General features: G+C 51.6%; 1 protein-coding gene across 1 annotated transcript in view; it reads left to right on the top strand.

The window, feature by feature from the left end:
• Nucleotides 1-26,095, top strand: part of ITGA11 (integrin subunit alpha 11) — an 85,491-nt gene that overhangs the window by 16,856 nt on the left and 42,540 nt on the right. Inside the window, exons 2-6 of the mRNA XM_040968964.1 lie at nt 2,044-2,155; nt 17,311-17,411; nt 20,008-20,099; nt 22,299-22,413; nt 25,057-25,184. Of these exons, the coding sequence (XP_040824898.1) occupies nt 2,044-2,155; nt 17,311-17,411; nt 20,008-20,099; nt 22,299-22,413; nt 25,057-25,184 (548 nt within the window). The remainder of the gene's footprint in view (nt 1-2,043; nt 2,156-17,310; nt 17,412-20,007; nt 20,100-22,298; nt 22,414-25,056; nt 25,185-26,095) is intronic.

Raw genomic sequence — 26,095 nt, 5'->3', positions numbered from 1 at the left:
GGTTCTTTCCTCCTTCTCCTCCTCCCTGGCCAGGGCCTGTGTTCTGCATTCCCTGGGCTCACTTGAGCAGAGTCCTCTGCCTGTTCAGGGAATGGGACTGGTAAACAAGGCACGAAGGAGCCAGTGGGCTCATTCCCCCATCCCTCTTTAGGGCCATTGCACCACGCTAACGGGGAAGACAAGGGTTGGCAGCTCTGTGCTGCTTGCTGCCCTGTGCCCCTCCTGCCCCCCGCCCAGCAAGTACTGCTCATCAGCCACACTACTGCCCACTGAGCCCAGACCATCTTTCCTAATTTAGTGCTCCTGGCAGCACTAATGGTTGTATGGGTAAGTGAAGTAGCAACAAAAGTCCCTACTGGCAAGTCTGCCGGTTGTACCTCTGCGGCGTCCGGTTCTACAGCTCTGAGGATAGGCCTGTCAGGACTGTGTCTATTTGCTGGATAATCCAAGAGGCATAAGCAAACTTGGTTTCTGTAGACTGCTCGAGTGTGTGTCCAGGGCCTCACCCTTGACCTTGCAGACAAGAAGTATGGAAGAAGCCTCCCTGCCGAATCTACTCCCCACCCCATGGGCCATGATCTGGGGCCTGGGGGTGGGGGCAGCTTCAGCTGTGCTGACCAGGGTTGTCATGCAGACCAAATGGCAGCATGCCTACAGCTGAAGTGTTCCCCAGAAGTGTCAGAGCTTCTCTGTTGCTGGGCTTCACTTATCTCAAAGCTCCTGCCAGGATCCCACCCCTTACATATCTAGAGTCCCATGTCTGGTGGTCCTATTAGTGGTAACAGCAAAACAGAGGCATATTTGGATGGGGACCAATGCTAGGCACACCCCAACATGTGCCTGTGGGGAAGAAGCAGTCACAGGGTCCCGTCCCTGAGGTTCCAGTTCTGCTGTACCAAGTGCATTGGCCAAGGGCAGGCTCTGCTGGCTCCTTCCTTCCAGGCCCTGTGAGGGTAGAGGGTGGCAGGCGTGAGGACACAGAGAAGCCCAATGTGGTCATCTTGGTGCATTTTCTGTTACTATAACAAAACACATGAGTCTGAATGATTCTAGAAGCCCAACCATGTTGTGCTGGGATCTGCTTGGTTTGCGATGAATGAGAGCCTCGGGGCTGGCTGACAGCATCTTTGTGGCAAGAAGGTATGTGAGACTGGCCAGTGGAGGCCCATGCAGAAGACGCCAAACATCAAATGTCATTTGGCTTGAGCAACCACTTCACAGGGATCTGTCCAATCCCTAGAATCGCAGCTCACGCCTTGCAAGAGCTGATCCAGGTTTCAGTGGTCCCTGGCCCGCTGACTCCAATCCTGAATGCAGCCCTTGGATCTGCACATGTTCCCCTGGCCACTGCTAACACCTTGATGGTGGACTTGAACCTCCACATGAGTTCTAGGGGTGGGGACCAATCACATATAGGCTTCCACTGGAAGAATTGGTTCATTGACATGTTACTTAGCCAATCAGCGGGCCAGGGCTTATGTGACTTAGCCCATCAGAGAGGACTGGGTGGGTGTGGGATGGCAGGGCTAAAGAATGATGGAACTTCTCACTGCTTTGTCCTTAGCTGCCCCAGTGAAGTGACAGTCACTGTTACAGCCAGACAGAGTCTCGCAGATGGGCTCAGAAGAAAAGAGGTCAGCCAGCAGTCCCAGGCTTGGGCAAGGCCGTGGGAAACCAGTTTTCTGACTCTTTATCAGGCAGACATGAGGGAAGGGAGGAAGGAGAGAAAGAGGAGAGAGAGGGGAAGGAATGAAGAAGAGACCAACAGAAGCTGGAAGAAGCAGGATTGGAGCTGGGAGTGGGGCAAGGGACTTAGTGGGACAGAAACCACATCTTCCTTCGAACAGGTTTTTGTGCCTCCCCTACCAGTCTATGGGCTCTCCCTAGGAGGCCTCTCCCATCAGACTGTAGGGTCTCCCCAGCACAGACCATGTCAACTGTGTTATGCTTCTCAGAGGAGCTACTGTCCTTCCTGCAGGTATGGTCACTACCTCTCTCCTTGGCCTGACTCCTGCCTCTCCTCTGCTTCTGCCCCTGCCCCAGGGTTCACAGACTCCTTTAACATGGACACCAAGAAGCCCCGGATCATCGCAGGCTCCAGGAGTGCCTTCTTTGGCTACACGGTGCAGCAGCATGACATCGGCGACCAGAAGTGGTGAGTGAGGCCCGCCCCCAGCGCTGGCTACACCTTGCCCCCCCAGTGCGACCACCTCCTACGCATTTCTCTCCCAGATGCTAACACCCTATCCCACCCCCACTGCCTGCCACTCCATTTCCAGTGATCTCACCCTGTCCCAGCTGTGCACCCTGAGAGTTCAGGGTCTGGCCCTCAGTCTTCCCATCTGTGAAACTGGAACAGGTTGTGTGACAGTGCAAGTGCTAGGCTTCTGGGGACTCATCCTTGGCCCCTGGCTATGCCTCTCAGTGACCCATGTCACCGCAACTAGGAACAGTACCTCTACTCCTGCCCAGGAGGGGAGCCTTTGGGGTGTCTTCCCACCCTAAGGGATGGACAGTAGAGCTTAGTCAGGCTGAGGCAAAAGCAAGCAGAGCGAGGCTGAGGCGGTGGGGTGAGAGTTGGGAGTGTTGGGGTTAGAAAAACCCAGGATACCTCCAAGCAGGGGCAACCAAGAGAAGGAAATGACAAACCTCCCCATTTTACAATCACAGTACACTTTATTGTATGATCAGCTCATGCATGCCAGTCAGTGACTGGGCTCTTTTAGCATATTAACCAAGGTTATATGGCCATGGAGACAGGAGATCACTCACCCAGGAGAGCACCCCACTCCACACCCCCACAGCTGGAGTGGCAGGTGCCAAGCCTCCACTTTGGTGACAGGTTCCACTTTGAGAAGGACCTTATGAATAATAAATCCCGGAAAATGATGACAGCAGCGGGGGGGGGCGGTGGGGAGGCCTGCCCTCTGCCACCTTCTCCCGGTCTGCCCCCTGCCTGCTACACCTGCTGAGGTTCCCAGCTCTCCCTCCTCCCACCTTCTCCACCCACTCCAGCTGCCCAATTTCGGTAATTCTCCTCCCAAGTCTTCTTTTTTGCTTACTTCCTTTTCTCTCCTACTTTTTAGAAAAGGAGTATCATATTATCTTTCTATGAAAGGATGACTTGCATCAATAAAGTAACTTTAGTGTATAATGCTGCAAGCTTCTGCTTGTGCCTACACACACATGTGCAGTGCCTGGAACACGACCCTGTGAGTGCCCACCAACCCCTCTCACCATGATGGGTTTCATCTGCTTAGGACTTTACTTGGATGATATTCTACCAGGTGGGACTCACTGTATTTGACTGCTTTTACTCAACATTGTATCTCCAAGAATGTTTCGTGTGTCACACATTCACATTTGTGTAATATTCTAGAAAACTAATGTATCTGTATTTATTTATTCAATCCTACTGTTGATGGTTATTTGGCTTGTCTTCATGTGGGGCTATTTTGAATGAAGCCACTACTGACATCTTTCTCTGTGTCTTCTAATGGGAAAATGAACTCGTTTTTAATTGCTCATATATAGGTAGGACTATTTTTTGATGCTGTTCTATTCCGTTCATCCAGATATCTAATCTGTCACCAACAAAAAGCTATTTGGGTCATTGTAGTCTCCCAGTCTTCAGGTCATGCAGGGAGACTTGTTCATATTTGGTTTTTGTTGACAAGGTGCTTTTCATGACACTAGGTTCTTCCCATGTGAATTTCAGAATCAGTTTGACAATTTTCCCCCAGTAAAATGAGTTGAAATTCTGGTTGATGTTGTTCTGAGTTCGTATACAAGTTTAGGAAGAAATGAAATTTTAAGAACGTATGTTCAAGTCATGAATATACATAACCTTTCATTTATTCAGTTTTTCGAAATTCCCCTCAATGAGTCTTTGAAATTTTCAATGTGAAAGTCTTGCATAACTTTCATTACACTAATTCTTACATATGTGCACTTACTGTATTAAAAATGAATATTTTTATTTCATTTTCCAATCTTGCTTGCTAGTCCATAAAAACATAGTAGACTTTTGCATATTTTGTTTATTTCTGTGCATTTTATCTTACAACTTGGCTAAAGTGTTTTATTATTTTTAATGGCTTATTTGTAGATTATTTTAGGCTTTCTTTTGACCCAATCAGATCATCTGAAATAATAATAACAGTGTTATTTCTTCTTTCTCAATCTTTCTACCTTTATTTTTCTTTCCTAATTGAACTGACTAAACTTTCAGTGAAAGGTTTAAATGAAGTGGTAATTCTGAACATTCTTTCTTATTCCCATTGTCAAAGGGATAACTTCCAAATTCACATAGTTAGATAAGATGTTGACTATAGTTTATTCATTTTTTTAGATACGTTCAGATGGAAGAAGTGTTCTATTGGCTTAGTCTTCTGGAATTTTTCTCCCTTAATCGTGAACAGGATTGAATTTTACCAGATCCTTTCCCTGCAACAGTTGAAATGATTATGTGGTCCTTATTTGTTCTGTTAATGTGGTTAATTTCATGGATGGATGGATGGACGAGTGCTTTTGGTATTAAACCAATTTTGCATTCCTGGGATAAGCCCCACATGGTCGCCATGTGTGCTTAGGGATTTTGTCTCTCTGCGATATCTGTTTTTGTTTTACTTTATGAATTGTATTGGTCTATAAAGTTTGGTTTTTTTCTAATATCCCCATTGGGTTTTTACATGACAGTTGTTCAGATCTCACCAAGTATGCTGCAGGCAGGCGTTTGGTGCAGCGGTTAAAATGCTGCTAGGGATATCCACATCCCAGCCGAGTGTCTAGGGTCCAGGAGCAGCTCCACCTCCACTTCCAGCTTGCTGTGATTCCCAGTGCCTGGGCCCTGCTACCCAGGAGGGAGATACAGATGAAACTCCTGGTTTGGCCCCAGCTGCTGTGGGCATCAGTGGACTGAACCCAGGGGATAGACGATTTCTCTCTCTCTCTTTCAGACAAAATGAAAATATTTTTTAAATGATCCGTGTTTTCCAGGAATATTGGAAAGTGTTATCCACCTTTCTATTCTTTAGAATAACATGAGATTTGTATTCTGTTTCCTTAAATATTTAGAAAGACCTGCCAGTAAAGCATTGGAGCTTTCTTGTGGGAAGAATTTCAGCTATAGATTCAACTTCTTGAAGATAATGGACTATTCAGAAACCTTGTTGCTGCTTGGGTTCATTTTAGCAATTTGTGTTTCGGAAACTATTTGTCCATTGTTAGATTCTGTTAACGAGTTATGATTCATGTTAACTTCCTGTTGTCTTTTTTGTTTCTCTCATTGGTACTTTGCCTTGTCTTTCTTGTTCTTGATCAAGCTTGCTTTTTTAAAAAAAAAATTTTTTTTTTTTTGGAAAGACAGATTTATAGAGAGAAGTTGAGACAGACAGAAAACTCTTCCACCCACTAGCTTACTCCCCAAGTGGCCACCACAGCTGGAGCTGAACCGATTTGAAGCCAAGTGCCAGTAGCTTCTTCCAGGTCTCCCATTTGGGCGCAGGGTCCCAAGGCTCTGGGCCATCCTCTGCTGTTTTGTAGGCCACAAGCAGGGACAGGAGCTGGATAAAAACCAGGCTCCTTTTGCTGGCAAGGTGAGGATTTAAGCCATTGCGCCATCTTGCTGAGCCCAATCTCAGTTAACTCTACGTGCATTTGAAAAGGCTGCATATCTATAATTTATTAAATACATGCATATATAAAAATCAAGTTTGTTGGGCCTGGCGGAATGGCACAGTGGTTAAGGTCCTCACCTTGAATGCCCGGGATCCCATATAGGCGCCGGTTCTAATCCCGGCGGCCCCTGTTCCCATCCAGCTCCCTGCCTGTGGCCCGGGAAAGCAGCCAAGGATGGCCCAAGGCTTTGGGACCCTGCACCTGCGCGGGAGACCCAGAGAGACTCCTGGCTTCGGACCGGCATAGCATCAGCCGTTGCGCTCACTTGAGGAGAGAATCATTGGACGGAAGATCTTCTCTGTCTCTCTTCTCTGTGTATCCGCCTTTCCAATAAAAATAAAATAAATCTTAAAAAAAATCAAGTTTGTTTGTGATATTGAAATCATCCACATCCTTACCTTTTTTCTTCTTTCATATTAAATTTTCTAGCCATCGTTGGCATTTTGCCTCATCTCCCCTTTCAATGCTGTCAGTTTTTGCTTTATATATTTTGAAGCTATGTTATTTAGACAGTCGCAAATTTTTCACTGTTATCTATCCTATTAAATTAATCCATTTAACATGATAAGCTATTCTTCTTCTTTTAATGTTTCTAGCATTTTAATCTACTCTGTCTTGTGTTATTATTGCCACATCAGCTATCTTTTTGCCAAAATGGGGATTCTCTTTTTCATGCTTTTTAGTTTCAGCTTTTCCATGTTCTTGAGTCTAAAGTATGTCTTTTGTAAATAGTGTGCGCTGTTTTTAATCTGGTCCAGAAACCCCTTCCTTCTAACTGACTCGTTGCCCTTAGTGCAATGACTGAGAGCTGGACTGAATTCCATCATGTGGATTCCGTTTGTCTCATCTATTTCTTTGCCCCTGCATTTCTCTTTTCTGAACTTCTTTTGACTATTTTTCTTCTATGCTGTTAGCTTTTATTTGTACTCTCTTTTACTGGTCTTATGTATTCTTGCTTTGCTAGAATCCACTTTAAAGGAGTACTTTTGCCATTTCCTGGGTAACACTAGAACTTTGTCATGGTTTGATTACAGTTGCCTGTCCTAGTCTTTGTCTCAGTTTTGTGGTACGTCTTACCTTCACATCTGTTACAAGTTCCACAAGGTATTATTGTGGCTGCTGTAAAGCATCATCAGTTATGTCTGCTTACCCAAAGAGTTACCCTTTATGGTGGTCTTCATATTGTCACAGAAATCTTCCATGTTTTCTGAAGTTTTCTCCAGTCAAAGAGCTCTCTTCCAGTGTTACTGGTAGTGCAGATATTCTTACCATAATCCTTTCGGTTTTAGTAATCTTTTTTCCATCTTTATTTTTTTGAGTAACACCCTCACTACTAGGCTGGCAGTTTTTCTTTCAGCCATTCTTTGTTTTCTGGACTTGTAGTTTCTGTTGAGGCATTAACCTGTGGCTTTGTCATTGTTCTTTTTAATAGTTGTTTATTTATTCATTTTAGAGGCAGAGACAGACGTTTTCCTAGTGTCCAGGAGTCAGGATCTCAAGCCAAGTCTTGGAGCCATCACTTGCTCATTAGCAGGAAGGAAGCCAGAATTAGGACACAAAGCTAGGCATTCCAGCACAGCACATCCCAGTGGCACCAGAAACCTGCCTTTTGTCATGATTCTTTTGGAGGTCGTGTGTGTGTGTGTGAATGTGTGTGTGTGTGTGTGAGTGTGAGTGTGTGTGTGAGTGTGAGTGTGTGTGAGTGTGTGTGTGAGTGTGTGTGTGTGTGTGTGTGTCTGTCTGTCTGTCTGTCTGTCTGCCTGGCCACATGGGCCGTCTTCCACATAGGTGTGTGTGTGTGTGTGTGTGTGTGTGTGTGTGTGTGTGTGTGTGAGTGTGTGTGTGTGTGGTTGCATTCCTGTTTGTCCAGTGCGAGTAGTTTGGCTCTGATGCCATGAAGTATCCTTTTGTTTGTATTTGTTCTTCCTGGGGTTTCCTAAGTTTCTTAAAGCTGTAGTTGATATTTTTCATCAGATTTGGAAAGTTACTTACCTTTTGTCTCATTTCTGATCTCCTTTTTCTTTTCAGACTCCAACTGAGTGTGCTATGCTGTCTTGTCCTGTTCCCCATATAGCCCCTTTTTGTTTTATTCCATTTCTCCCTTAGTAAACCTCACACTCGGTTCTTTTATTAATCTGCTTTAAAGGCCACTAACACTGCTTTCTGCTGTATCCAGTGTGCAGCTAAACCCACGCCATACACTCTGTGAGGTAATTTTATTTTTTGGCTTTCCTTTTGATTCTTTCTATAGTTTCTGCCTATCCCCTTACTTCATCCTTTACCCTTTTTTTCCTTAACACGGATCATGCTTTGAGTATTCGTTCACTCACATGTCTGGGTCCTCTCTGGTCTGCTTCTAGTGGCTGTTTGATCTCATGGTTATCAGCAACTTGATTCTTTGCACAGTGGCTTGTTATTCTTTGCTGCGTAGTACGGATGATCTGTTGTAGAGACTAGACTGTGCTGCCATACATGCAGGAAGGCTGCATTTCGCTCTGCTAGGCAGTTAGTGACCCCGTGCAGCTCTTACCGCAGGGTTTGGATCTCGGCTAGCACAAGTCGAACCTGATTTTGCCCTCACTCATCACACAGGGGTCTTTTCTTTTGGAGCACAGAAGTTTTCCAGTCTCGTCAAATCCCAGGGTATTCACTAAGACTTCCCCACTTGGGAAGGGCACAGACCCCACCATAGCCCAACTCCGGAAGGCAAGCTCTAAAAATTCTGCCCTCAATGGCTAGTCCTTAAAAGACATATCCGAGTCAGCCCAGGTCCTAGGGAAACTTTAACAGAGGCTGAGGAGCTCTTCTCCCAAGGCTCTCTCCTTTCTGGGTCCCTGCTGCTCCCAGGTGTTGGTCACCCCAGCTCTGGGCCTCCTCTCCATCCAGGGAGACTCCCACTCTCAGTCTACACTCCTTCCCCTGCGATACAACAGAAGAGTGCCCTCAGAAAGAAGGCAAGGCCGAGCGGGGCCAGGCATGCTGTGTTCTCAGATATTGTGCTCTGCTTTGGTTGCGGTCCAGTGCCTGCAAAGGCCTGCTGCCTGCATTCTCATTCAGCTTCCAGAGTTGTTCACAGCTGGAATCCAAAGCCCTCCTTCATAGTCTTTCTTTTTCTGATATTGTAAGATTAAATTTTTTAAGACGTTTTTTATTTATTTGAAAGAGGAAGAGGTGGGAGAGAGACAAACACACGGAGATAAAGACACAGATCTCCCACCTGCTGACTCGTACCCCAAATGCCTTCCACAGCCAAGGCTGGACCACGCCAAAGCCAGGAACTTGGAACTCCATCCCGGACTCCCACGTGAGTGGCAGGGGCCCAAGAAGGCCATTTCTGCTGCTTTGCCAGGTTGTAATAGCAGGCAGCTGTGTCAGGAGCAGAGCAGCCAGGACCGGAGCCTGTGTTCCCACATGGATGCTACATTGCAGGTGGTGGCTAATCAGGCCCTCTTTCATACTTTTTTTTTTAAGTAGTTTTGATTCTCTTTTAAAGATTTATTTTACTTTTATTGGAAAGTCAGATACACAGAGAGGGGAGACAGAGAGGAAGATCTTCCATCCGATAATTCATTCCCCAAGTGGCTTCAATGACCGGAGCTGAGCCAATCTGAAGCCAGGAGCTTCTTCCGAGTCTTTCATGAGTGTGCAGGATACTCGACTGCTTTCCCAGGCCAACAAGCAGGGAATTGGATGGGAAGCGGGGCCACTGGGATTAGAACCGGCGTCCATATGGGATCCCATCGCAATTAAGGCAAGGACTTTAGCTGCCAGGCTACTGCACCAGACCCTCTTTCATATTCTTTTACAACCTTGGCCATCACCTCCTCTGAGACACCTTCTCTGACATCCTTCCCATCACTGGATTCTGTATGCTTCTTTCCAAGGATTTCTCTACCTGAACACTCTTTGCCCATTTCATTGCCGTTCTTCTTGAAATCAGGAACATAACCCTGGCCTGTGGCAGGTGCTCCTGGGGCCGCTCCTGAGACACTTGAACTCATGACTGAAATCTTCCTCCAGCTCCAGTCGACGTGAGATGAGATCCGCCCACGTGCTTCACATGCTGGGCGCGGTTAGGGACAAAGCTGAGACGACTCTCCCCAGATAGAAGTCATTCCGACCAATATTTGTTTCCTGGGCATCTGTGAGTAGACTTTCCAGACTCTGCAGAAAGTTGGTCTGAGTAAGACGCGGTTTCACTCTCCAGTAGCACGCAGGCCGCTGAGGAGGCGGCGCTCAAATCCTTGGAATCAGTGAAAACCCACACAAAGCAAAATATGAACTGGTGCTAATTGCATTCATCTTGACAAGGCTACTTTCTCCATCAAGGCTTTCTAGATCCTTCTCTCAGACCTCAAACGACCTTCGCTTGCCCAGCCTCTTCTCATATTGGAGCCCCTTGGCCCAAGGCCCTTCTCCTCCTGAGACACGACTTCACGGCCTGCAGCCTGAGAGTGGTGATCACAGCAGACACAGCCTCTGCCTAGGGTGTCTGCAGGGCTGCACGGAGGGGGCACTGGAACAGGGTCCGCAAGGGTAGGCACAGGTGAACAGACAGAGGTACCTGGGTAATGGCCAGCAGGAGCATCCTAGGAGGGAGAAGGTGCCCAAAGTAGGCAAGGTCTGCCCATTGCTGCTGCTTGGCCCTAAGCCTGCTGACAGATACAGTTGAGCTGGGCCAAACCTTTGGGGATGCAGGGAGCTGAGCCACATGCAAACTGGGCCTCTTGGGAGCTGCTGCCCCTGCAAGCATGGGCCCCATGACACATCTGTACATGGCAGCTTCCCCTTCCTGCTCCAACCCCCCCAACCCCCGGTCCCTTACTTTTCACACCATGTAGGCAGCGCGCCAAGAGTTTCATCTTACCAAGAGACCCTGTTGGTGCTGACCATGGGCACTGAAGCCACTGTCCCTGGGGGGACAAAGCTGACCGTGTTGCATGACCCCGGTGGGGGCAGGGACGTTTAGCCCTTCAGAAGATATTCAAGAGCCAAGGTGGAGGTGCAGAGGCTCTGCCCCTCCGGGGAGGCCTGGAGAGAAGCTCCTGTGTCAAATGGGAGTGAACGTACCTACTTCAGGGTGTTAAGCAAGATCAAAGATCTTGCAGGTTACGAGCAGGCGTGTATTCTGTCATCAGCAAAGCAGAAGTGAGCGCTGAGTCACTCACAGCCTCTAAGCAGCCCAATGGAAACCACGTCACTGGACACTCAGTTTCGTGGATGCCACCGACCCAGGCTGTCACTGCCTCCTGGACATGGACCTGGCTTCCGGCCCTTAAGGCAGAGCTTGCACACCTGGTCTACAACCTCCTGGGCCTGCAAGGGCCAGCAGTGTGAATCAGTGTGTTAAGCTGTGATGCTGGTGTCCCATTTGGACATGGGTTCTTGTCCCGGCTTGCCATTTCCAATCCAGCTCCCTGCTAATGCGTCTGGGAAAGCAGTAAAGCTCAAGTCCATAAGCCCCTGCACCCACGTGGCAAAGATCCAGAGGAAGGTCCCAGCTCCTGGCTTTGGCCTAGCCCAGCTCCTGGCTATTGCAGCCATGTGGGAGTAAACCAATGGATGGAACATATCTCTGTCTCTCTAACTTTATCTTTCAGTTGAATAAATAAATCTAAAGAGAGAAAGACAAGAAGGCAGGGAGGGTCCCTGATGACTCTGGCATGGAGACAGGGTTTCTTGAGGTTCAAATCTCTACTATCAGCTGTAAGGCATAAGCCAGAGGGAGACCAGCATCTGCCCCAGAGCTCACCCCACCTGCCGTCTGCCTCCCACCTCAGGTGCCTGTAGCGAATGTCCTGCTTGGCAGGCCCAGAGCCTCATTGAGCGTCTAGGACACAAGCTGCTGAGCGCACAGCTAGTGGACAAGTGGACAGGTGGCGGGACAAACACTTCATTTCCCTGAACCTGTGCCTTGGCCCGCTGCACACCCAACTCCCATTTCCTGTCAGGTGAAGTGCCTGCACCCAGCTCCTGAGAGCTTGCAGATGTTTCTACCTGCAACATGCACAGACAGACACACAGTAGCAGAAAGCAGACCTCCCAGGCTTCTCAGTCCCTGTCTTTTGAAATCATGTATTTGGGGGACCATGGGATCTATCTGTCTCCAGTGCCATGGAGCCCACTGGGACCCTTCACCATGTTGGGGGTGACCTGGGACCTCTGTGAACAGGAAGCCTCCTCCTGGGGCTGCTGAGAAAACAAACGGAGCCCTCACAGGTTCTCAGTGTGCTCAGCCCTGGTGAGATAGGGCCACCAAGGGCCACCGCCACCTCCCTCAAGGGTGCTGGGGCAGCAGGATCCTGCCAACCCTCCTTGGGCTCCAAAAAGGGTTGCCTTTAGGACTCTGGGTGCTTAACTTTATTTCTAATTGATTGATAAAAGGCAGAGTGACAGGGAGAGACTAAGACAAAGAGAGAGATGTCCTGTTTGCTGGTGCATTCCCCAAATGCCCACAACAACCAAGACTGGGCCAGGCTGAGGCCAGACCAGAGTCTTAATATGTGGGAGGCAGGAACCCAAGTGCTTGACCCAGCAGGATTGCCTCCCAAGTGAATTTTCAAGGCTGGAGCGAACAGCCGTCTGCAGCTGACTCGGTACCTGCAGGTAGCCAAGTGCCAATCAAAGCATTGGTAAAACTTTACGTCTCAAACACGCGTGTCCAGACTCTTAACATTACAAAACAATGTGCAGCAAAACAGCTTCTCGCAAGATCAAACCTGGAATTTTGAATTTTAAGCATCCCCAGGTGAGGTTAAAGCCCAGTAGACAGAAACACTGAGACTCATTGTAACTAAGAGGGCCTGGGGTTCTCCTGGATTCATGGGCTTACTCCCTTCCCAGGCTGATTGCGAGAGGCAGTGGTGACACTGGGGGTGATCAGGGGCAGGAAGATACCCTTCCTCACTGGGGACAGTGTGGGACTAGCCGACCCCTCTAGGCACCTGACCACTGTCCACACTGAGAGCTTCTAACTGCAATGGAGGACAAGGGAGAGAAAGAAACGGGGTGCAAGGAGTGTGGGTGGGGAGGAAGAGCAGGAGAGCATGGCCTGGGCCCCGCCTGGGGTCAACAAAGCCACGAGCTCCGGGGAAACAGGGACATGCCCTGCCCTATGGGTCCAGCCCATGCCCTGCCTGTCCCATGGAAGGAAGCTTGGAAGTAACCCATGCAAGTGTTACTGCCATGTGGCGGGGGGTACCCCCCTGAGAGCCGTCCTCCTTACCATGGGCCTGGCCGCACCTCATCTGAGTGCTGTCTGTTCATGGTGCAAGTCTCTGCCCCGGAGTTGCTTGCTCCAGGAAGTCTTCCCAGGTTGCTACTGTTACCCATCCCAAAGCCTCAGGCTTAGGCCTTGCTGGGTTCCTTAGCCCACAGGTGAAGACTGTATATTCTGTGTCTGCAGATATGCCATGTCTTGCGCATCGGAAGTACCCCACCTCCCCTGCCGACTAATGTGAACTCAACCTGCCCAGGTCCCTCAGGCCAGAGAGGGCAGGGAGCCAAGCCCTGCTGCCAGCCCAGGAGGGCCCGCAGGTGCTGACTTCTCCCTCTGGGACAGGCTCTGTCCCACACCCGGGTCCCAGCCAGCAGGCATGCAGCCGCTGTGGCCACCCTGCCCCAGCCGCAGGCTGAACACATCAGCCACGCCCTCATGCCGGGCAGGCTGCAGCGCACTGCATTTTCCATAGGGAGAGAGGCGAGGCCACAAAGCAAACGAACAGGCTCTCCTGTGTTTCCAGCACAGGATCCCACCCTGATGCCCGATCAGGTTTCAGGAAAAGAGTGAAGCAGCCTGGGGAGACGTGGGATAGAGGCACCCAGGGGGCGGGGGATAGAGGCCCCGCAGCCCCGTGAGAGAATCCAGCAGCAGGACACGCTGTGGGCCAGACTCCAGGCCCGGCTTGAACTGTTAAGCTTCCAGGTGCTTCTCTGTAATGAAAGAGCAGAAGGCGCCACACGTGCAGTCCCAGCCCTGAGACGGGCCAGTGTGGCTGCCATGCCCCAAGCCTGCCCTGCCAGGCTGGCGATCAGAAGCAAGGGCGTTGGCTGCAAAGAAAGCTATTGGCCTGAAGGATCATTTCCTGGCATGGGAGGTCCAGTGGCCTCCCTGTGCCCATGGCCGTGCGTGTGGTCCATCTGCTGGGAAGCTAAGCTGTACAGACGTGCCTCATCAGACACAGCTAGTGGAAGGCAGAGCTGGACGGGAAACTGTGCCACCCTATGCCATGGGGACAGTGTTGTCCTGGGACCAGGAGACTGTATCTGTCCTGGCTGGACACCGCCTGCCTGGGCCCGCTCTGGGCCTGGGATGTTCACCCAATGCTAGACTAAGGGACTGCCCTGTCCCCACGGCCCCCAACTCTGACAATGTGTGATGTCAGCCAACATCATGTGGCATACAGGGGTCCCTCTCTGGGTGGATGTCGGAGGTAAGGTGCTATGGGGCAAAGGGCTTCTCTCCCACCGAGTCTGGCCAGGACACAGTTAGACATGCCTGGCCCAGCAGAGCACACTAGGGTATCTTAGACCTCAGGAACTGGAGATGCTACAACATGGACCACACCACTGGGCAGCAGAGACCCCATGCTGGTTTGTGTGGGGAAAGCCTGAGGCAATTACTGAGGGCTTCCTGCAGGAGGTGGGAACTTGTGCTGCTTTTGAAAGAGCTGATGCACATTACATGGGGTGTCACTGACAAGAATACACTTGAGGAACACAAACAAACAAAGCACTAGCTATGGGAGCTTATAAAGAGATGGGATTGTCAATTTTTAATCTACAGGATGACAGTCATATCCTGGTGTAACTGACATTGCAATTTTACCATGCTAGCGGCAGTGGAGCCTGTCTCCGCTCTTCCCGATAAGATTTCGCTATTTCCAGTTCGGGGGACCATAGCACCTGGAAAGATGGAGCGAGGCGATGCAGGAGGTAGGTTGAGTTCTGATCAAATAGGGGCAGGAACACCTCTGAAATCATTTGGTCTGGTCCTGAGCATGCAGCCACAAGATGGGCCTTCAAGTCCAGGAACTGACAGCTGGTCCTTGTCAAGCTGGTGATCCAGCCTGGCTCTGCAACCTGTGCCTGTCCCAATGGCCCTTGAAAGAACAAAGGGTCCCAGAGGCCAGAGAGGGGGTGAGGTGTGGAGTCCGGCAGGGGTGCCCAGGAGCTAAGGCAGAGAGGACATGATGTGGGGAGTCAAGCGGGGGACCCAGGAGCCAAGTTGGAGAGGGCATAAGATGGGGGGTTGGGTGGGAGGGCCCAGGAGCCAAGGGTCACATCTTTTAGTCCACATCCTGTGGGCACAGAGTTGCCCAGTGCCAGGGGTGGGGGTGAGCAGGCTGTGTCCTCCCCACCGTGCTTAGAACATGGCCACCAGAGACAGGACTTGCAAGGCTACATCTGAAAGGCCTGCCGCCAGTTCCCCCATCAGCCTCAGGCCCCACGGCAGGAATGCTGGGAGCCCACAGCCGGTGGGTGATTCATGCTCAAGGCCACGGAGAGAGGGGAGGGCCCCGCCATGCCATGCCATACCCGCCAGAGTGGGAGCCCATGCCAGCGCCCACGAAGCGTGCCCCGGGGCCCCAAGGCTGTGTGCTGATGGCTATATAAGGCTTAAAGCCACAGGGCATGACAGGCCTGCCAGACCCCAGGGACGATTTGACTGGTGTGTTGGGGTTGATGGAGGGGTTGGGGTGGTGACATGAACATTTTCCCTACACCGCAGCAGCCATCCCCGCAAAGTGAGACTGAATCATCCCCTCCAAGCCTCAGGCCCAACAGGCACACGTCACGCCTGGGAGCAGAGAAGCCGACAAGCCCAGGGCTTTGTCCTTCGGGGCACAAAAAGCTATGGGGGACACACAGCAGATGCTCTGCCAGCCCTGCCTGGGAGGGAGGGACGTTTCTGTATTTGTGTTGTGCAGACATAAGCTTCACCCTGCTCCCTAGATAAAGGACCAAGGACCCTGGGGAAGGAGGGCCAGGAGGACAGAGGTGGAAGGCAGGGATTGTGGACCCATTCTACAGCCTGATAAACCAAAGCCCACAAAATTAAATGACTTCCCAAGGCCACATGGCCAGTGGGTGACAGAATGGCTGGGAGGAAGAGTCCAAGGATCTCACTGCCTATTTGGGGGCTCCCTTCCAATTAGCCACGGGGAGCCTCAGTATTTCCCTCTGTGAGATGGGGAGAATTGTGAGGTGTCTGCCCCCCATGCCTTCTAATCTAGACTGTACTCTCTGTGCCTGATACTCCTTGAGGCACCCGGTGGGGGCACCCCAAAAACCACCCCTACTTTCAGGATGCACCCACCACGACCTGTGCCAGTGGTGTCCAGCAGGGGACAACTCTGGGAGCTTGAGCACCAATCAGGATGGTTGGGAAGCCCACAAGAACCCCAGCTTCCCTCAATGACCTGCCTCAGTTTCTCTCTCTCCCCATCCCATCTCCCTCTCCCTCTCCATCTCCTTCTCCTTGAACCTCTCCTCCACCCTGCCTTCTCTCTCCCTCACTCTTTCTCTCTTGCTGGAAAGAATGAAGCAGTTTTGACCACACAATCACTTGCAGAACCAAGTAGCCAAAATTCACGTCGTAGTCTAGACAAACAGATTTTATGGGATCAATTAATTCCTGCCAGTCCCAAATCCGCATACTTAATAGGGGGCTATTTTTAGAGCCTGTCATTATCTGACTCCCCAGGGAAGAGACCTCAGCTCCGATTTCACAGATTCTTAATTCCAAACAGAGCTCTGTTCCCCCGGCCCTTCAGAGCTGGTTCTCCCACCCTTTCCGAGGTGGGTAGGGACTGCAGGGGTCCTCAGCCCCTTCCCTGGGCCAGTTCTACTTGACCTTGGGAAGCCAGGACATGAGGGAGGGCCCTGCTGTTCCCAGCTGTGCTGCTGTGCAATAGGAAGCTTCCAGAAGGGAACTTACAAACCTCCAGGAATCTGGTTGCTCCCACGTGCTCTGCCTGTCCCTGAGGTCTGAGCTTCATCTTTCTCCTCACTGTCAGGGGTATTGAGGGGGTCAGGGGGATTAGGGGCTGCCAGGAGCTGGTGGTGACCAAAGTCAAAGCCAGGAGCCAGAAGCTCCATCCTGTGAGTGCAGGAGCCCAAAGACATAGGCCATCTGCTGCTGCTTTCCCAGGCACTTCAGCAGGAAACTGGATCAGAAGTGGAACGGCCGGACTCTGACCTGTACTCCTAGGGGATAGCAGCACCACAGGTGGTGGCTTAACTCACTGAGCCTTGGCCCTGGCGGTTATGGGCATTTGGGTAATGAACCAAAGGATGGGAATTCTTGTTCTCTCTCTCTCAAATAAATAAAACAGAATCTAAAAAAAAAAAAATCCTCAAGCATTACCCACTCTGCTGCCAGACTTTCCTCCAGACCATTGGCTTGCAGTCTGCCTCTCAGCAGGCCCAGCCCTGGGCTCCAGGCCCATGACCAAGCACTGAATACACAGCCTCCCTCCCCCAGGCCTCAGGTGGAAGTCTGAGGGTGGCCCCAGGATCTCCCCCAAATCCTCTCCTTTCCTCCCTTCCCAGCCATCACCCAGCAGACCTTGTCCTCTGCCTGAAACGGGTCCCTGTTGGTGTCTTTGCTCATCCTCTCATCCTCCCCAGGCTGGTGGTGGGTGCCCCACTGGAAACTAATGGCCACCAGAAGACGGGAGACGTGTACAAGTGTCCGGTGCTCCATGGGAACTGCACCAAGCTCAACCTGGGTGAGTGGGGCCAGCTCTTGTCCAGGACCAGTCAGGGTCACAGTCACACTTCTAGTATTTTACGGATGGGGAAAGCCAAAGCCAGAGAGCTCAACCCCAGGTCTTCAGGGCCCCAGCTATGGCTCTTTGCAATTCATCCACTGCCCTTCAACTTGGAGGTTTCTCTCCAAGCAGCAGAAATCCATCTATGTCCCTTCCAACTTGGGAGCAGTAACAGCAATGGTGGATTCACATGCACCTTGGGTGATGCTTGACGTGCCATTCGTGGCATGCACACTCAGGGGCATTCGAGACTCATGCATTCACAGCTGAGATTCCCCAGTGCCCAGTGGAGAGTGAGCCATGGGACAGGTTCCACCTAGGATCACTGCCTGTGGGCGACAGAGCCTGAACACCAGGACACATAGCCCCTGGCTACTCTCTACCCACTGGGCAGCACTGCCTTCCTGGGCCTCGCCTCACTGAAGAGCTTCCCAGGGGTTACAGTTCTTCCACAAGCAGCCTCCAGCTTTCCAAGTCTTCATCAAACCTACACATGCATGTGGCAGGTGTGCATGTCTGTGTGCACATGTGTGGACCCACCCAGGCACACACCAACACACGCTGCCCTTCTACTCTGCCTTGAATAGAGTCAGCCAGTAGCCAGCCTTGTAGGGCTCCAGGCCTTACCTCTTGTCCAAAGTAGGGCCCCTGACAATCATCTGGGAGACTTGGGGAGATTGGGGTGGGGTGGGCAGCAGCCAGGACTCCCTACTGTGGTAAGGGGTTCAAGAGATAAAGAGGGATGCCAAGGCAGGTATCTAAGGGAAGAGTCCTAAGAACTCATCCCCCGCCCCGGGGTGCCCGATGGATCAGCGCCATAGGTGGGAAACCTGCACCTCAATGCTGTGGGGGGCAGGACTCAGACTGCAGTGCAGAGACACCAAGGCAGCTTGGAGCCTGTCAGTGGCCTCTGGCTCATGGTCATTGCCATTAAGAGACCATCAGCCAGATGGGCTGTGTCTGTGGGGAGCTCGCACCAGCTTCTCGGAGCCTCTGCTTGCTCCTGCAGTGGGGAGGGTAGAATCGAGGACCCCCGGGGTACAGCTCTATGCGTGACCTCCAGCCTTGCTGGGCACCTAAAAGCCCCAGCATGGTGCTCCTTGCCTGGTGAGGCACACAGCAGGGAGTGAGAAGTAAGTGGTCAAAAGAAGCAGCACAGTAACTGCAGGTGAGACAGAAGGGATGGGGAGGGCCCAGGGAAGGCCCCTAAGAGCAGAGCACATTCCAGCAGAGGCCTGCTGGTGTCAGGCTCGAGTGGACATGGAGATTCCAGACAGAGCAAGTGCATGTGCAGAGGCCTAAGGCATGAACAGGCTTGCTGAGTTGGAGAACGGAAAGGACACCAGCTCAAGCAGCACGAGCGAGGATGGGGGAGGAGGAGGCAGGCCCTGTGTTCAGGGTCCCTCCACCAAGAGCAGCTCCTGGACCACACAGCGCATGGACAGCAAACCCATCAGTCCATTTCTCTCTCCTGGCCTGGTGTCTGGTGTGCAGCCCATTCCCTGCAGAGGAAGGAGGATACCTATCTACTCCCCAGGAAACAGCTCTGACTGCCCCTGGGGAGGCGAAGTAGACTGGGGGATCCCCTCAAAAGAAAGGTCCCAGATGAGCTCCCACAGGGCCAGGATCCAGGTGTCTGACTGCACCCTGCCCAGGCTGCCCAGAGAGGGCTAAGCAGGTGTTACTCATACCTCAGTATGAAAGAGTGGGGCTCTGGCTACTGCCTTCTTCCACATACCTGGATGGAGTCAGAGTTTTAAAGACATGGCAGGGTAGAGTCTTGAAGAGGGTACATGAGCCTACCAGGCCGGCCCTGTGCTGGGAGGCAGAGATCGTGTACCACCTTGATCTCCACACAGATCACCTGCTAAGCCAGGACAAACCAGAGCCTCTCTTACTACCACACAGGTGATCCAAGTCCACCTTCCCCTCATCCTGGCAAGAGCATGGATGCAGTGAGGTGTTAACAGATGGCATGTGTTACAACTCTAACTGGCCACAGAACCGCCCTCCCTACCCCCAGCGTGCGGGTAACCGTGTTCCTAACTCTTGAGGCAGCCATCTGCAGATGGACGTTGGGCAAGGCCCGGTGCCTCTAGGGGGCTCTGGCTGTGTCACCTGTTGGTTTCCTGGGAGACAAAATATCACTTTTCTTATCTACCCACTTATCAGATGAGCAGAGGCATGGGCCCTACAAAGACTGGGGCCAGGACTGGTGAGCAGGGCTTGCAGGCAACGTGGAGGAGACCCTGCCCGGGGGGAAGCTGGCCTTGGCGTGCTGTGGTATATCTGTGTGTTGTGGGGGGATGCACAAGGAGATGGGGTCCAGGCTGTGGCAGGAGGCGGGAAGCTGTGGGTGAGGAGTTGGGAGGCTCAGTCATGGCTTTGCTGGGTGACTTTGGACAGACTGCCCTACCTCTCTGGGATTCCATGTGATCACGTCACATGTGCCGAGACCATGTCCAGGGAAGGCAGGCAGGGGCAAGGACAGGTGCAGCCTGGCGTTTGAGGGCAGGCACTTGGGAGCCAAACTGAGCATCTCTCCCCACCCCAGGAAGGGTGACCCTGTCCAACGTGTCCGAGCGGAAAGACAACATGCGCCTAGGCCTAAGCCTCACTACCAACCCCAAAGACAACAGCTTTCTGGTAAGCATGGCCTGTGCCACCCTCTCTCTGGGACCCCATCACTTCCTGCCCCCCCCCCCGCAGGCCACCTGCACCAGGTTCAGGAGAGTAGGGGTGGGGAGAGAGGGACCTCTCCCCCCAGGCCAGCAAGCAGCTCTTCCACCTGCCTCCTGCTTTGGCCACTCTAGGTGTTAAGTGTCACAGCCCAGGCAAAAACTAAAACAGGGAGCTCATTTTGTACCCAGCCATCTGTGTGTGTCTGGAGAACAGATAGCCAGAAAAGGGACAAGAATAACATCAGCAGCAGTCTCCCACCCCCATGGGTTCCCCACCCATGGGTGGTGTTTTGGGGGCAAAGGCTGAAGGTTTGTAAAGTAGGGCCTGACACCACATACACCTCCTAGAAGGACTTCGGAGGGAAGCCGAAAATGGGGTGAGCAGAGATAGCGGCCTCATCTGCCACCCCTGCCAACTCCTGGGCACCATGTTGGTGGGAACCACCATGAACATGGGGGGCATGAATAAGATCTTTCTATAGTTAACTGCTCCTCAGAACAGCTGCAGGTGGGGTGGAAGAAAGACCCCCAGCAAGACCAGTAAGAAAGCACTACCTGCTTGTCACACTTGTCCAGGGATAAAACTTCACAGGATGTGGTGGGCCAGGCTCCAGGACAAGGGGGCTGGCATCTTGGAGACTTGAGGATGTAGTGGCCTGCCAAGGCCAGCCATAGGTGGCCTGCGTGTTCAGCCCACAACCCTCCTTCCTTCCCTATGTTCACATCCACCAGGGCCACCAGGGTGTTTGTCCCTGTCCCCTTCCCCGCTGAGGCTCCTTGCCATGTTCCTACTAACTTATGATGTTGCCTGCTTCACAGAGTAGCAAGAAGGCCTGGGAGGCGTCCCCTGAGGCCTCTGTGAGGCTAAGTCCCTGGTGAATGTTAACAGCTTCTGCTTACTCACCCACTCACTCACCTAGTAGACTCATTCGGTAGTCCACTCCCCACCAATCATCCATTCCCATCTGTCATCCATCCATTCCTCCTCCTGTATGTTATCTGCCCATACATCAATCTGCCTACTCATCTTCTGATCCAATTATCATCCATCCATCCATCATCCTCCCATTCAATTATCCACTAACCTACCTATCCATCCATTTGTCATCCATCCACCCACCCATCCACCTACCTATCCATACCCATCTACTAACCTGCCCATCCATGCATCATTCTCTCATACAATTATCTATCTACCCATCCATCTACTCATCATATATCCACCCACCCACCCATCCATCCATCCACCCATCCATCTGTCCCTCATCCTCCCATCCAGTTATCCGTCCACCTACCAATCCACTCATCCATCCATACATCATCATCCTCCCTTCTGAATATTAATCCATCCGTCCATCCACCCACTCACCTAGTTATCTTTTCACTCATCTGTCCATCTTCTCTCTATTCATCCATGGATCCAGCCGCTCTTTACTCTTCACTTCCACAAGTATTTAGAGGAACTTTAACAAACACAGATAAAACGTAACCTTTGAGATATGTTAAAAAAAAAAAAAAAAAAGGTAAAGTAAGCTAGTTAAAGAATGAGTCTGGACGTAAAATAATTACCTCCTAAAACCAAAAGAAGCTTCAACAAAAACTTTACCTCAGGTTTCTTGACAATGGGACAAAAATGGACAAGCATGGAGCTGTGCTTGCAGCTCAATGGCCCTGATCCAGACAGGAGCTCACCACTCAGTCCTTAAACAAGGGGCTGGTAGCCAACTTCACAGGACGAGAGCCGCATTAATCTGTTGTCTTTCCCTGACAAAGCCCACAGCAGGTGGTTGAGCCTTAGCCCTGGACATTTTTGCAATAAGGGGAACCCTTCAAACCAAGGAGCTGTGCTGGGGTCCCTGGAAGGGTCAGTCCTATGGAAGAAAAGCCTCTCCATCCTAGGGGATGAGAGACAGAGGAGATCTACAACCCCAAATGGCAGGATAGAGAATGGGTCCTAGGAGAAGCCACACGAGAGGATTCCAAGACCAGGAGTTCCCACTGTACCGTTCACAACGGGAGGATTCAGGCAGACTCAGGGAAGCCCCCTCTCCCCCCACTATTCATACTCAGGATGTTGGGAAGGGGCTGCAAGCCACTGGGCCTGGACCCCTGCCCCACACAGACCCCACCCCCACTGACTTGGGGTCTGCCCTGTGCTTCGCAGGCCTGCAGCCCCCTCTGGTCTCACGAGTGTGGGAGCTCCTACTACACTACGGGGATGTGCTCACGCGTCAACTCCAACTTCAGGTTCTCCAAGACCGTGGCCCCGGCCCTGCAAAGTAAGTGGCTGCAGCCCCACAGCCTCAGACTGAACGGCAGAGAAACTTGGGGCTCTGCTCACTGCTTGGAGCACGATTGGGGCCTCATCCCTGCCCTGCCGTGCTCTGCTCTGCACTGCCCCAACTCTGGTCCACCTAGCGTGAACCCTGGGAAGGGCATCATCCCCAGCTCCAGCCTCCATCAAGCTGTGATGGCAGAGAGAGCAAAGCAGCTCAGGATAGAAAGACAATCCTGCCCTTGAGGGAGGCTCATGGTGAAAAGCTGCAAGGCCAGCAAGTACAGGAGGCAGGCCGTGCACTGCACAACTCACTCAGACCTCAGTGTGAATGGTGTTCCTCATGACACTCAGGGGTCCTGGAGGTGTCACCCCTCAAGCCAGTGCTCCTACGCCTCCCCCCTCACACACACACACACCGGGGAGTGCTACCCAACTCACCTGGAACTGCCTAGATCACAGAACCCTCTCCACCCACCAAGGAAACCTGGGGAATGCACACCAACGCCATGCCTCCCGAGACCCAGACATTATGGCTCTGGGCCTCACCATTTCCTCAGAGCTGCTGATGCTGTCCTGTTGATGGAGGGCAAGGGGCTTAGCACCTCTGAACAACAGGCCCAGTCAGAGGTGCCAGGACAGTGCTGGGGGAGGGAGGAGGAAGAAGAAGTGGCTGTGCAGCAAGGCCCTTGAGGTGTAAGGAGGTGTGCACCATCAGCTCACACACAGTGCCTGAGGAAGACAGTGTCCAGGTGAGGAAGGAAGCGTGCGTTCAGGGCACATGGAGTTCCCACCAGGGAGCTGGGTCCCACCAGCGTGCACATGTATGTGCTTGTGTGTATGCACATATGTACAAGTCTATGTGTGCATGAACATGCACGTGTAGATATATGTGTGAGTTCCCGCACACACACCAGAAGTGTTGGATCATGCTTAGGAATCACACATCCAAAGCCAGGTTCTTCCCCAAAACATCTTCAAAAGAAACACCTGAAATCATAAGAAATCAGCAGCAGTCAGTGCATTCTAATAATAAAATGTGTTTCTAAGAGATGCCTGGCCCCACAACTAGATCCTAGATTCTCCCAAATCAGAGTGCCTGCAGCACACTGAGCTCAGGCGCCTGGTGGCTGCTCAGTACATGTGCATCCAGCTAAGCCAGACTGGGACAGAGCAGATCTGTCGAGCACACAGTGTGCCCACAGTGTGCAGTGGGGCTGGTCATGGTTCAGCAACCACGTCACTGAAATGCCGGCCCAAGTGCCAGTTTGCCTTCCTGCTGATGTCAGCACCCAGCCGCTCATGGAGCAGACATTAGGGGCTGGCAGGCTCACCCAGGGCTCTCCTTCCATGCCCTCAGAGTGTGGAGTAGGACGGAAGTTCTCCAAGAAAACTAAGGAGAGGGCCCAGCAGCCCCGCTTCCCATTCAGCTCCCTGCTTGTGGGCAGGGAAAGCAGTCGAGGACGGCCCAAAGCCTTGGGACCCTGTACCCGCTTGGGAGACCCGGAAGAGCTCCTGGCTCCTGGCTTCGGAGTGGCTCAGCTCCAGCCGTCGTGACCGCTTGGGGAGTGAACCATCAGATAGAAGATCTTCCTCTCTGACTCTCCTCTCAGTAGTCCGCCATTCCAATGAAAATAAATAAATCTTAAAAAAAGAAGAAGAAAAAGAAGAAGAAAACTAAGGAGAGATCTGGGTGGGTACAGCCCGGAGCTGGTAATTCCCAGTTGCCTGCCAGAGCCTTTCTTGATCAATAGTGAGAAATTGCTCAGAGGTGAAATGTGATGTCCTCTGCATTGGTTGAGGTCTCAGCACTGACCTGTTTCCTTGACTGATTTATTTTTTAATCCTTATTTTACTTGAAAGTCATAGTTACAGAGACAAAGAAAAACAGAGGAATATTCTGTTATCTGGTTCACTCTCCAAACAACTCCAATAACTGGAGCTGAGCCCATCCAAAGCCAAGAACCAGGAGCCAGGAACTTCTTCTGGGTCTCCCACGTAAGTGCTGGGTCCCAAGAACTTAGACCATCCTCCACTGCTTTCCCAGGCTCTAATCAGGGAGCTGGATCTGAAATGGAGCAGCCAGGATTCGAACCAGAAGCCATATGGATTCTGACACTGCAGACGGAGGCTCAGCATACTATGCCACTTCACCAGCCCCAATGCCATCCCTTTTAATTCAGTATTAATATGATAAGGATATCTAGAAACTTTTATTTCAGGGCAGAAATGCAAGCATGAGAACTTGAGCCGATGATATCAAAGCCAAGTTCCCCCCAGCAGTTTGCTTTAAAAGACATTGAAAACACAAATGGCTGAGCTCCACGCAGCTCTGGCCCTGTGCTCTGTCCTTTAGAAGGGTCTTTGCATTCTTTGCTGCTACTGGCAGCTCCCCAATGACCATGCCTCAGTGCCCAAGAGAGAAGTGATGCAGAGAGGTCGGTGCCAGCGCTGGTCATGCAGCAAGGGCGTGGAAGAACCCAGCCAGGGACTCCTGGGCTCATCTTCCACAGGAAACACCCAAGATGCTGCGCGTCCCTGCAGCTCCACACGTGCAGCGGTGACCTTTGCCCCATCCCCTGGAGCAGCTGAGACTTGGCGACTCCAGCTCCCTTGGGCAGCCATGATGTTGAACCCCACTCCACAGGGTGCCAGACCTACATGGACATCGTCATTGTCCTGGACGGCTCCAACAGCATCTACCCCTGGGTGGAAGTCCAGCACTTCCTCATCAACATCCTCAAGAAGTTCTACATCGGCCCAGGACAGATCCAGGTACGCCTGCCTGGGGCTCGTCTCCAGGACCGCCCTCTCCACGCCTGGGAGATGGAAGCTACATCCCACCTGCTCAACCTGGAATCTGGGGGAATGTGGGAAGGGAGATGGAAAGGATGGGGCAGACACCAGAACCCAGCCAAGTGAGGCCTGGGGGAGACTTGGGCAGATGGATCTGAGAGCGGGGATGGCGAGGGAGGAGGTAACATTTGGAATGCTGTCTGTCTGAAGAGGGCTCGGCTGTTCCCCGCTGTTCTGGTTGAAACGAAGAGAAGACATAAGGTGGTGGATTTCAAACCAATCTCAGAAATCCCTTGTAACAATTAGAGTTGTTAAGGAGACAGAGGACATTCAGCCTCCACCCTCCACCCCAACACCCCCCATAATCGCATCCAGGGCACTTGTCCCATGTCAGTTCTGACAGTCAGCTCATGGTCCACATCCCAACCCTACGACTTGAGGGCGTTGCCCAGAAGCAGTTGATGCTATGGGTACCTCACCTGCTTTGGGGAATAAAAGGACTTCTTATCTTCAAGGTTTAAGGAACATTCAGGGCAGGGCTTGGTCTGAGCACTGTGGCCTTCCACCCACACGGTGCCTAGTGTTTTAGACTTTGATGTTATCCTCAAGTTTCATCTTTTTCTGAAAGAAACATCACCCATTGAGCCTTCTGTTAAATGGCAAAGTCTCCTTTCTCTATAAGGAGACTTCAGAAAGTGCACAGAAAATGGACTTTAAAGACAAGTTTATTGTGGTGCGAAATAAATTGAAACCCACGTATACTTTGTGTTTTGTAAGGTTCATTTATTCATTTGAAAGAGTTACATGCAGACCGATGCTTGCAATGGTCAGGACTTGGCCAGGCTAAAGCCAGGAGCCAAGAACTTCATCACTTTAGCTGCTACACCATG

Source organism: Ochotona curzoniae, unplaced genomic scaffold, assembly GCF_017591425.1.
Source record: "Ochotona curzoniae isolate NIBS_2020 unplaced genomic scaffold, NIBS_Ocur_1.0 scaffold_4701, whole genome shotgun sequence".
In the NCBI taxonomy this organism is placed as follows: domain Eukaryota; kingdom Metazoa; phylum Chordata; class Mammalia; order Lagomorpha; family Ochotonidae; genus Ochotona; species Ochotona curzoniae.
Note: the sequence above shows the minus strand (reverse complement) of the source record. Positions and strands in the feature narration are given on the sequence as shown.